Raw genomic sequence first — 13,201 nt, 5'->3', positions numbered from 1 at the left:
GGATGATGTTACCTAGCTGGGTAATGAAACATCTGTAAGCAAACAACCAGATTCCACCAAGGATTCAACCAAGGAATAATCCTGAGCTACAGATAGTCCCTTCTAATGTTTTTTTTTTGTTGTGGTACACACCTGATCGATAGCGTTCATCTCGTGACCCTGAAGATCTACGGCGATGGTATCGAGAGGAGGAGGATGGAGTTACTGGTGTTCGGCGTTCTTGTGGCAATGCTTGATCCACTCCTGAATTTGGAAAGGAAAGGAAAAAATATCAGATTCTGTTGCATTATTTTTTAGAATTATGGTAAACATGGCATACGGTGGATGCAAATAAAACTTTGAACTGCTTAAGTTGACAAGAATTCTATTACAACATAGGATTTTATAACTTACTGTTCAAAATCAAAGGTGTGAACAAAGCATGCACATTATTGCCATTAACTGCAGTACAAATATGCAAAATGCTACAGAACAACAACTCTGGGGAATGCACTTTTGTGGATACTGTCATGCTAGAATTGTACAAAACAGAAATGGAGCAAGAAAATGTCTGGTAGAGTCAGAATGATAAAACAGCAGCATCAAGTAAAGGATATTTTGCCCATGTTCCATTGGTATATAATCAAATATCTTATGAGTCAAATAAACCAATGTTTGCTAATCATTTTTACTGTTGCAAAGTGAAAGTACACCATATAAATGTCCATATTACAGGGAAAAGCCATTGATTCAGATGCCTCCAGAAGTGAAACATCAACCAAAGTTTGAATTGTCTCTTTCATGGGTTGGGTTTGAGCTCTAGATAGAAAAGGAAAATCGTAAAATCTCGCCCTTGCTATCTTCAGAATGAATGGAAGAAACTCTTTCTTTAAACAGAAGAAGGATGAGAAGAATTGCTCCTATGCTCCACCTGAGCAGAGAAAGGCAGTTCTTTCTCCGCTGAAATAATGGACAGTGGAAAATAAACAATTTGCCCTTCCACTTCTGCAGCAGAAAAGGGAATGAAGTGCTGAATGAACCAGGTGCTGAATTCTTGTGGACTACATCTGGTCTGCAGCTCTAGAGAGTCACCAGGCACTTCTGTTGATTTTATGCATCAAATCAAAATATACCCACTGAGCCTTTCCAAAACAAGCTTTTCCCAGCTCTTGAGTTCAATGAACCCCATCTGCTGTCTCCAGATGTTACTACCTTTTGATTCCTTAGGAAGATGGATCCCAGTATATTTGATTAAAGGAGAAAGAATACTGAGGTAGAGTTTTTGGTAGTATCTCCAAACAAAGAGCATTTAGGCTATTCAGTATGTTACATAAAAAACAAGCAAGTTAGGAGTTGAAACAAGAAACAACTCTGTGATGGATTATGTGCTCCGTACTGTCCTGGCAAATGGTTAAAAATAAATACGAGCTAATTGAAATAATCAGTTCAGCAGCTCTTTCCAAAGAGCATCATGTGGTTGCGCTTGGAGCAGGCGACAGCTCTATTTTAGGTCTACAAATTAGATACTATGGTGATAAGAACCACAGGGGACAAAAAAGACAACTCTGCTTATTTAGAAGATAGTTTATCTACCCTACAACTTGATACCAATGAAAAATGAAAGATGATCATTGGATTTCTCCTTCTTACCTACAGGATGTTTCTATACTTAAGTATAATATTTTTATTTGTCTTGCAATACCTTATTCAGTTTTACAAGCCAATGAGACAGTATGTTGTATAATATTAGAACACTATAATTTTCAATAAGGCAAAGATGGGCAAAGTATCAACTGAAGTGGGCTGATAATCCATGAGCTGGATGAGTTTTTGCATCCTAGTCTCAGCATCTCTTCTCTTTGTACAATTTCAGTTTCTATTTCCAGCTGTGAAATCTTGGAGGTTGGCGTCAATACTACCAAACAGAACTATTAGTCAGCTTTTTTATACGTTATGATATACTTAGAATCCTATAAATCTGAGATTATTGAGATTATCTAATTAATTGGTAAGTCTCAGTTTTATTCTCCTTGGAACTGGATCTTCTTCTTGTGTCCCGTTCATGGAGTGGTCAGTTGCTGGTTCATTCATTTTTTCCAATGACATGAGCACATTTCTCTGGTAAGAAGCCTTAAATAGAAAATGTCTAATTCAATTTTCTGCCTCCATTAAAGGTCAAAATAGGACCTTCTTCCCCTCTCTCCCATATACAAGGGATATAAATATGACTTTATGGCTGGTTCCCAAGTTTTCTTCAAACAATGGAAGTCCAGTACAAGCTTTTATTAGGTATTCAGCAGGGCCAGTCAGTTGCAATTTTTAAAAACAGCCTATTTTTCTTGCAGGGTAAATATAGAACACAAAATATTAAGTCTCTGGAATGCAGACCGTTTTGCATAAGACAGAAAACCCTCACAAATATTAAACTCCAAAAATTCAGTGAAGTATTGTTACCAAGAGGAAGGTAATCTTCATAGAAACATCATCTACCTGTGTGGCATATATAGTGCTGGAGCCTTTAGTCAGATGGAATTGCTTTTTCCAGAATAAAATTTGTGCAAATAAATAATGCACAAGGCAATCTGTAGAGTTATAGATTCATTGCATGGAGGATTATATCTTGTAAAATCATGTACTGATATTCCCTTGAAATCTCTTTTGATCTGTTTTCTAAGAGTAATTCCACGTTGCACATCCCAGCTAGAAAAATGTTAATTATCACATCTCTCAATGAGAAGGTAACAGAATATAACTGGAAACTGAATTAACTTGTCTTTTGTTTAGAAAATGCATGATGAAAATAAATATATAAAATCAATAAATTAATTGGTAATGTAATGCATCCAGTGTTCAATTATTTGAAAGGAATTCTCTTCTGAAACCTTTTTTTAATCTATAAAGAAGGTGAAAGTAAACCCAAAAAGAGAGAAACTTCCATCATATATGGTGATGATCACTACTTTGGATTTGATAGATTCAAAAAAATTGGGATATCAGTGGCTATAAATCTTGATAACTGAAGGCTATCTTTTGAATCTCTGACTGCTACTAAAAAATGACAGTGGAGAAAGATTTTGCCTGTCCACCCATATAAGTTGGCTTCATAAATGCATTTGATAGGCCATTATATGACACAGAATGCTGATAGTTAAGGTGAGGGCCAGAATATCTAAAAGCCAAAGTTGGGAACTACGAAAATATTTAAGAAGAACTAAATTAAAAAGTAACCACTGTCAGGAGAAACCTGTTGATTTGTGAGAAAGGCCAGAAGAAAATGGAAGTTTAAATCACAGTGGGTGTACAAGATTGTTGCTGGGAAAAGCAACCAACTAATTCACCTAAGTCCATTCTTGCTTGCAATAAAGATTCTTATCTAATTAATCTGTGTCTGTGAGCCATATCCAAACTTAAGAGCTATATAAAATGAGAATATCTGTAATTTACTGCTGAATTCTTTAGAGGGAGCGTAACAATTCCAGGACAACTCTTCTTATATTCTTATCATTTCTTTACACCTCCTAATACAACTAGGTATTTTGGAGTTAACTGCTCTCTGGGATATCAACATATCTGAATAACTTCACATGAGGAATACTGACTTAATGGCAGTCAAGGCAGACCGAACCAAGGATCTCTTAATCTAAATTGCTATGCCTTAGCCCCTAGTTTTGAGCATATAAGTAAGAAGTAATCAATAAGCAATCAATGTTTTCTACCCAATGAGTTTTAAGGAAGATTTATTCCCTTGCCACTATCTGTGCTTTTGAGATGAAGGAAAGGAACAATCAGCAACTACAACTATTACCTGGGATCAAAAATAAGAGAATCTCAGACAACAATCTTTATTTCAGTATTTTCATACTGCCTCTCTCTTAATGGAACAATAGTGCTTTAGTTTGAGGAAAAATACGTTTTGATTCTTATAAAATTTGGAACCAATTAAATTGGATTTACGAGTGGAGAATGGTAGCTACATAATATATATTTACACCCCATCTCTCCCAGCATCTTAATTCTTATAGAATCAGAGTTGGAAGAGACATCAGAGATCATCTAATCCCTACTCCAACCACCTACTCAGTGCTTTACTCTTTGCAGCGTCTGCTTGAACATTTCCAGCCTCTGACTCAAGTTCTATAGAGACAGAGAATATAGCATTGTAGAAGACAGTGGAGGTAGCCTTGAAGAAATTATGCAACAGCTATTATGAAAACATCAGCTTAATCCACAAAGGCAGGAGGGAGTGAGGAAGAAACACAGTATTGTTGCTTTTTAACTCTCTTTGTTATATAAGAGTAGGAGAAATTCTAATAGGTTTTCAAAGTTCTGTTTATTCCTTTTAACACCTAACATAAACTTGGTTCCTTGTATTTTCAAACCACTGGTTATTGTTCTGCTTTGTGAACAACAGAGAGTAAGAACACCCCCTTGTCCACTTAATAACCCATAAGTATCTAAAAATTGCCTGCTATCATGTCTTCACAATTTAAACATCCCAGGTCTTTCAAGTGGTTGTTTCCAGACCTTTCCCTCCTCTTGATAGGCATACTCTGAACTTACTCCCGATTGTTGATGTGCTTTGCCTTTCCTTTTTCTATGAACTGCTTTCTGTTAGAATGCTTTACTTATGGATATAAGAATATGGAAATATTCTTTTCTTTAACTATTCTAGTTAAGTTCATTTTAAATGTATGTATGTATGTGCATGTTCTGTTGATTCCATCTCTAATCACATTAAATTTATGTTGAAGACAATTGTGTCAATCAAACATTCCATTCCAAACATTCATACGGGATGTTCCAAGTGTGCAAATTGAGATCATGTGATTGCAGGGGTGGTGAGGTGGTGGTAACTTTGAAGACAAAAACCTTTTCTCAGGCTGTCATAACTTCAAACTATTGTTAAACAAATGGTCATAACTGAATGGCTACCTGTATGTTGACATAATCCTTCATCAAATATAGAGGCTGACATGCAGTATTCAGATTTAACTAAGTATTTTTTTTACTATATATCATTCATATTTTCATCCCAATGAACTGATTGGGATGGATGAGAATGGAAGTCATGGGAAGACTCCCAAATTCAAGCATTTATTGGGAATAATTTAGGGATTTTTTTTTCAATTACTGAAAGAGATAGTGCCTATGGAGGGGGATCTAGTGTAATGAACTACAGGGAAGAAGGAGTGGGAGAATACAAGAGACAGCAGAGCCCAGAGATGGACAGGAGACAGAGGAAGAGAGTTAGGATAGATGCTCCTTAGAATCTCCTAGGGTATAGCCATTAGGGTGAGATTAATAAGAGTTTAGTCTGGCAAGATTCTGTCTATTGTAAGCAAATAAAGAACCTAATTCTGGCTGGATTGTTCTACGTTGTTCTTGAGCTAACTCTAATAGTTATTGCTAAAGATCAGAAAAATATATAAATGACTGCAACTCACTCAGAAATCTACACATAGATTCTGAACTAATCCTATCACCAATTATAATTTAGGCCAGCGGCCCCCAACCTTTTGAGCAACAGGGACCAGAGAGGTTTTACCATGGACCGGAGGGGGCATGGTTTTGTGTGCTGCCTGTGTCCCATGGATGGGCTTTGCTTGTTTGCAAGTCCCAGTTTTTGGCATGCCGCAAACTGGTGCCAGTCCGTGGACTGGGGGTTGGGGATATACAAAAACTTCTCCCACAGAGAACATGGCTGAAAAAAAATCATCTTTCTGTGGCTACATCTGCCACATCATACAAATTTTGCATGATGCTGGAGCAAGGCAGGGTAAGAATGAATTAGTTTGTTTCCATCATTAATCAGCATCAAATCTATGGAATGGACACCCTCAAAATAGATGTTTCAATGCCATCTCAAATATAATCAGATTATGTAGTAGATGAATGCTTTATTAGAGGTCATAGAGCTACCAAGCAAGACCATACAGAATTGTCCTTCAGTTGGCACATTGTGGAAAAGAGAGATGCAGAGAGCTCTACATTTGAATGGAATATGGTACTTGCTTTCAGAACACTGAGCAGAAAAGCAGTAATGACCTTCATAGATATCACTAAAACCATAGTTTTTAAGTAAACTGCTAATCTTTGGTTCACACAATACTCTAAAACACTTATGTGTGGATCAATAATTTATGCAAAAGACACATTTTTCAAGCCTCTTTTCCCAAAGTAGCAAATGAGTTGGCAGTAATGACCTTGACTAAGTCAACACTTGTCTTTCAGAGATGGCTTTGGAATGTCGAGCAAAATCCAATTCTCAGAAGTTTGTAACTTCTCTCAGGAATATTGCTACTCTGGCAGATCCACAAATGTATCTGGAGCTGTATTAGATGCACATTGTGAAACAACACACAAAGGGTGTGCAATTCTGGGATTGCAAATGTCACTTTTCTGTGTGCTGTAACTTCCTTCACACACCGTATCCATGAAATCCAACCACCTTCTGTCAAAATTCTTGTCAAACATATACAGATATATAAACATAAGTACAATTGTGCTCACCAAAACGAAAGTAAAAGAGGGGACGGTTTGCTGCTGTGCTGTGCGGTGCTGTGCGCTCTCTAGCTGCTGCTTCCCGGATGTCACAGACCCCAATGTTGCTAGTGCGGTGCATCCTTCTTGCGGGCCCTTCACTGTGCTGCAGTCTACACCGTACCGCGGCAGCTCCATTCGCCGCTGTAACAATTCGAAAAAAACTAATTAAATCACGTTTAGTTTTTTTACATTTGTTACAGCCACGGATGGAGTTTCAGCCCCCATGCAGTTGAAGTATGTACACACACAAGTCCCAAAGCAGGTGTACCTGCACATATACATACATCCCCACCCCGCCCCCAAACACACAAACACATATACAGACATTGTAAAACAGAGCCACATAATCAATTTCCCACTAAGCCAACATTGGTGTTTGTAAGGTCAACAAAGCAGCAGCCAGAAGACTGGATGTTGAAATAGTCAAGAGCTGCCTTTTGGTTTACAGCCAGTATTTTGGGTATGTTTGCTCAAAACGTAAAGGCACCTTACCCAAAGTATTACATGCAGAATTAAATTGTTTTGGTTTAAAGATATAAAACACCAAACTTTCCCAACGATTTGACATTGCATTTTCCAATAGATCATAGCAAATAGTGTTCGAAGTGCAACTAATGGCACTTTAAAACAACATCATCCCCAAAATGGGCAGAGCAACTCCCCTTTGGAAGAATCTAGAAGCAAGCAAGTTTCATCTGAAGAAAACACCAATTTTGTCTGGAAAGTGCTGAAGACAGAAATATAGGAACAAAGACTATGACAAATACACAATCTCCTGGCTCTAGGAAGCAGTAGTGTGTAACTTTAGCAGCTGCTCATTCTGTTGGCATAACACAATGAGAGAACCGCACAGGGGCGTCTCCTACATATTTTTCCCAACTTTGCTTTAGCAGAAATAGCTAATGCAGGACAAAGTCCATAAATTTGGCAGGGAATCTTAGAAACTCTACAGAATATGTTAGCAGAGGCTGAACTTAGTATTCTAGCAATCACACTTTTTTTAAAGAGTAAAAATGCTAGAAGAATACAAATGCGAAGCTGTCGAAAGAGTTTATCAGCAGGTTTTTTGATGTCTCAGGAAAAATATGATCAGTCAAGTTTTTTTATCCTTTTACTTCAGACTGGCAAAAGTGTGTGTGTGAATTGCCTCCCAAAAAGCAAAACAAATTATGAAAAATATCTGCTTTATTTCCATAGGGGGGATAGGTAAATTATATGATATTTTCTTAAGGATAGGATTTTGAATTTTTTGGCAAACAAAATTGTTTTTCTTAAAATAACGCTACAAAAATTGTGATTGTTTTAGCTTAAAAATAATTAATTGCCAATAGATTTCTGGACTCCTCTGAAGGACAGATTTTGACCTTTGTATATTCTGTTCATGGCTTAACCTCTAAAATGAGAGAAGTAGGGCTCAAATAATGAAATGGTTTTGCATATGGAGTGGTCTTTTCTAAGTTAATTTTCTATGTGGCTAATGCTAAAAATGTCATATTCTCTACACTTGGTTTGGAAGAATACTAAATTTGTAAACTCCCACTTGTGATCTTCCAGATTGCAGCCTGGAAACTATGTAAATTCAAGTGAAAGTTATTTTAGAGCTTATTATTTGTCTCTACATGACATGGAGATCAGACTGTAAATGCTTCATGGCACTACACAACACTATACTGGCAAGATCTTCCCCTCCACATATACAAGTACTCCTCACTTAATGACTGATCTACTAAGCGGCTGCTCAACGTTATGACGGCAATGAGAAGGTAACTTTATGAGAAGTCCTTGCATTTATGGCTATGGCAGTGTCCCCTGCAGTTATGTGATTAAAATTTGGGCATTCTGTAACCAGTGGTCATTTATGATTGTCTCACAATCTCATGGTTGCGTTATGGCCACTTGCACATCACAGCTGAATTCCATCCAGTAGAATCCATGGAGAAACTAGCAGTAAAATTACAAGTGGATGTTGATACTTTGCTTGATATACATTAACGGAAATGATATCCATAAGTTTAGTGCAATCATGCAATATTCTGCTTATGACCACATTGCTTAGTGATTGAGTTCTCAGTCCCAATTGTGGTTGTTAAGACAGGACTATAATAAACACTGAAGCCAAAAAATATAAGGATAATTCATATTATTATATTTATGTATGTGTAGATAATATGTCTGTTTGCACTGTGCATGCCTGTTCAGCAAACATGCACAGTTTTATTTTTTTCTAATCTATGTGCATATTTTACTCTAGTGCAGCCTTGCCAATCGGCTGCTCTCTAGTTTTATACGCATGCATACATACATACGTACATATCTATATACATACACATACATATGTATATTCTTTCTGGGGAATCATAATCTAAAAGTTAATTGGCCTTGAGGACTAGAAACGTCAATGTAAATCTAAATTTTTTAATCCAAAACTAGTTTTGTCAGACGGAGGAAATTCTGAAAATTAAGTGAGCACTATCCATGCCTGGCTGCTGGTTCCACCACAATGGAGAAAAAGAATACAGCATCTCTCAGAAGGACAATTTTGATTCCAGACCCTCCTTTTCTAACCCCTGACTTAGATGCTATGGTGTCACAGGTTCTGGGGAATACATACATTTCAAAAGCCTTCTTAAATATTTGGAGAAGAACTGAAATAAAATCCTGATACTGCCTTGTTTGGGAAATCTTAGTGAAACCTTTTGAGACTAATGGAAGAGTTCCTGCAGCAATTAAATCCACAATGTGAGTCCATGCAACCTTTTTTGAACCCACATTTTGCTTCCCTCATCCATACAGAGCTACATGTTGATTACGGAAGCGTGACATTCAAATTCCTAGATTATATTATGTCCAAGCAAGGCAGGATTTATAAGTAAACGACAAAGCTCCTTTAAAACCAGCTAATAATCCTGCTTGTCTGGGTGCAATAAAACCTCATCCTGGATTCAGATGCCATGCAGTACTGAGCTAGTCTGACTCATTCACCTGCCGACATGAGTGGGAAAATAAGAGGATAAAGCAGGAAGAAATAGGCCATTTAGCCTTGGCTTCTATGCATATGGAAATAATCCTATGTATAACTGTCCCTTGCTCCTGTTCTATAATAAGACATATAGAGATCTATTTATATTATTGTAACTTTCTTTTAAATTATAAATGCATGCTTGTATAAAGCATTTTGCTCCATTATTGAGTTTTTCTTTCTACCATTAAGGGAGAAAGACAGGGTAAGGAATGCGACCAAACCTAATCAGACCTCATTGATCAACTAATAGTACTCTGAACAGATTTTATTTATGTAGGGCAGGAAAGATGGACTACTGCACTCAGGAATCATACAGGGAAGGGGAAGACACTCATAGAATCATAAAATCATAGGGCTAGAAGGGATCTTGGAGGTCTTCTAGTTCAAATCACTGCCCAAGGGAGTTGGACTTGAATATACCTATTCTTCTCTGCTAGTGTCCTTATTTTGATTTGGATTCTGCATTTGTTATTTGCTTTGTAAGAGAAAATGGTACTGGCACAATTGGAGAACTTCCTACCCATCATGTCACCCTATCGATGAACATTAGTGAAGTCAAGCAATTACTGTGCCAGCTGGAGTTTTGTGCTGTCCATGACTCATTGCTTGCAGTTGACTATTAAGGGTTTGGTGGTACATCAAGTTTTTATACTCTGCTATGGTACCAGGTGAAATCCTCTACTTTCTTACCTGGCCCTCTGCCACCTCCTTGACTCTATAAACAGCTATAATTGCAAGTGCAGAAAAAAAACTGGCCAGCAGGCAACTAAAACCCTTCTAATGCCTGGCTAGATACCTTCAGCTATAAAAAAATATATATCATACATTTGATTTTTGAGAGTTGACTGATTAATCCATACCACAGAGCCAAACAAAGAAATTTCACTGCATTAATTATGAATGAAATAATCACCTATTTCTCACTATTTAATTTCTGCTACTGTTATGTGGACCACAGGGAAATGCGTCAAGGTGAATGTTGTCATTTGTCCTAAATACTGATAACTGAGATAGCCTTGTCCAATTGGACACTTTCCAGTTGAATTTTAAATACTTCTTCCAAGATTCCTCAGCCACGCTAAGCAGCTGGGCAGTTTTGGAAGAAGCAGATCCAACAGATTAGGGAGGAATAATTAGAACACAGTTGATCTGAGATGTGCTGTCCCTAAAACTGAAAGGACATGGGTTACAGGAGTTTCATTCCTATCTATAAGACCACCACCAGAGAAAGGCAAGGGGAAATTTCTCTTTGGCTCCAGGGTGCTCAAATGTCATCTATGGAGGGATTCTAGACTTACTCTTGTATTGTTCAATAGTTGGAGTGCAGTGTCTAGAGAATGGATTTGATAATCTATCTCTCCTTTCTCATTTTGTCCAAAATCTGTGGATATTCCTTAGAAGGTAATGATGGACTAAATAAGAGTCAATTAAGTGAAACTGGGTCCACTTAAGACAGAGATTGTGTGAACAGATGTTTTTCAGGCCAGTAATTTTGAAGGTTGTTTGTCATGAATGAGGTAGCATTCCTTCCAATGGTGTGTATTTTAAAGATTTTACTCAGTTCCAAATTTTATAACATTTTGACACATTCTATAGACGTATTCTGCTCACAATGCCTACTTCTGGAAATATCCATTTCATTAGGAAAATATCTTTGAGGGAGATGGGCAGTTTAGAAATATGAAATATAAATAAATAAAAGCTTGTTGATTTAAATTTGAAATAATTAAAATATGGCCAGATATTATTTACTTCCATAATTTTAGTTGAAAATAGTTCAATACTTTTCAACAATCTCATCTAGCTCCATTTACCATGTGATTCCTATTGTTGTGTGGTGGCACAGTGGTTAGAGTGCGGTTTAGCAGGCTAACTCTTCCCACTGCCAAGAGTTCGATCCTTGACCAAGCTCAAGGTTGACTCAGTCTTCCGTCCTTCTGAGGTCAGCAAAATGAGGACCCAGATTACTGGGGGCAATATGCTGACATTTGTAAACCGCTCAGAGAGTGCGGTAAAGCACTATGGAGCAGCATATAAACCTAAGTGCTAGTGCTATTGTTATGAAACTGGGATGGGAATGAGAAGAGATGGACACCTAGGCGATATATTTAAACAAGGAGACAAACATTTGTCCACAAGAACTAGCTAGTGGGAAGAACTGACACACATTACACAATAGTGACAGATTCTTTTGTGCCTCCAGATAATAAACTCTCTACGATGCACATTAACAGATTGTTGTAATGATTAATAGACATGACAGTTCCATGCACTGATTTTAAATTTCTACGTACCTGGAGGTTGTGGCAAGTAGGCCCCAATTAATTTTGATCTCTTCTTTTCATAGCCCTTCTGTGTGATGTCACCTGCCAAAGAAAGCGAAGAAAATCAAGACAAGCTTTAATGAGGAAAGAACTCATCCACTCAAGCCAAGAAGGTAAATGCTTTCTCTCTGTGCCACTGTTTGTTTTGATGATCATAATGAATAAATGGTTGAAAATATATTATTTCCATTTTGCCTGGAAATGATCATTTAAGTTGTAGCCATTTTTGGCAACTAAACTCCCAGTGTAGTTTTCTACCAGTTGTGGAGGTCCAAGATTCAGAGGGCTGCATTGTCATTGCGATATTCGGTTTTATAAAAATACAGCAGCTTTCATTCTGTTAATCAACAATGGATTATATAGGATATTTGAGCCGGTAATGGCTGGCAAAGGACATTGCCAATTAGCATTTTCCACCACTATTAATGGGATTCTTTAATCAAGCATGAAGGATGCACAAAAGATTTGGAATGGTTGGTACACCATTCAAATAATAGTATTGTATAAACATTTGGCTAAGCTTTTAAGAGCTACTTGAAGACAAAAATGCAAAGCATCAATTGCATCAAACTTCTCAAGACCAGGCTATAAAAAGATACTATTTCTATCCCTTCAGCCATACGGTTGAGATGATTTTTTTTGACAGACCAAATACTATGTCCTGAGATGCACCAAAAGCAAAAAATAAAGACGAGGGCATTAATTGACAACACTCTGGCAGGCTTTGATCACTAGCAGCTCCTCCTGGCATTCTCCAAATGCTGATCTTGAGCTGTCTGAAAATTTGGGAAGCTCCAGTCCCAGAGCCTCAACAAATTTATTGGACAACAAATTTATTTATAAAATGGTGGGGCAATAAGGTAAGTCATTCAGTCTGAAAATGAATATAAGTGGCTTTCTCCAATTATGGCTTCCAGTAATTTCCATTCAGTGGCAAACTACTTTAAAACTTTGAAATCCTACTTTATTCTTTTTCTTTCTTGATTATTTATCTGTTGCTTCAATTGCTCTAAGCAGGGTACTCAGCACATCCATAACAATAGTGACTACAGTCCATACAGTTAATTTAATCCTTGATTTGTGACTGATCCCTTAGTGACTATTTGAAGAATGTGGATTTTCCAAAAGCTACTTATGACCCAATTTCCAAGTTATGACAACTGAATGCACACACACACACACGTACACACACACAGAGAGAGAGAGAGACATGTGATCGCATTTTGGGCACTTGGCAAACAGCTCACATTTACAGCTGTTTGCAGCATCCCACTGTTATGTGTCTACAATTTTCAATGGTTTTTTGCCAGTTTCTGGTGTTTACTTCTGGTTT

The 13,201-nt window shown here is 37.3% G+C and overlaps 1 protein-coding gene across 6 annotated transcripts in view; it reads right to left on the bottom strand.

Annotated features, from left to right (window-relative positions):
* Positions 1-13,201, bottom strand: part of DIP2C (DIP2 acetate--CoA ligase C (putative)) — a 370,070-nt gene that overhangs the window by 146,046 nt on the left and 210,823 nt on the right. For 4 of the 6 annotated variants that reach the window (XM_060683680.2, XM_060683684.2, XM_087893042.1 and 1 more), the window contains exons 2-4: positions 11,839-11,910; positions 6,490-6,663; positions 133-243 (exon numbers count right to left, since the gene is read on the bottom strand). In XM_060683680.2, the coding sequence (XP_060539663.1) occupies positions 133-243; positions 6,490-6,663; positions 11,839-11,910 (357 nt within the window). The remainder of the gene's footprint in view (positions 1-132; positions 244-6,489; positions 6,664-11,838; positions 11,911-13,201) is intronic. The other 2 variants (XM_060683695.2, XM_060683689.2) reach the window with 1 other exon arrangement.

The sequence above is a fragment of the Pantherophis guttatus genome, chromosome 4, assembly GCF_059756535.1.
Source record: "Pantherophis guttatus breed Tessera chromosome 4, ASM5975653v1, whole genome shotgun sequence".
Classification (NCBI taxonomy): domain Eukaryota; kingdom Metazoa; phylum Chordata; class Lepidosauria; order Squamata; family Colubridae; genus Pantherophis; species Pantherophis guttatus.
Note: the sequence above shows the minus strand (reverse complement) of the source record. Positions and strands in the feature narration are given on the sequence as shown.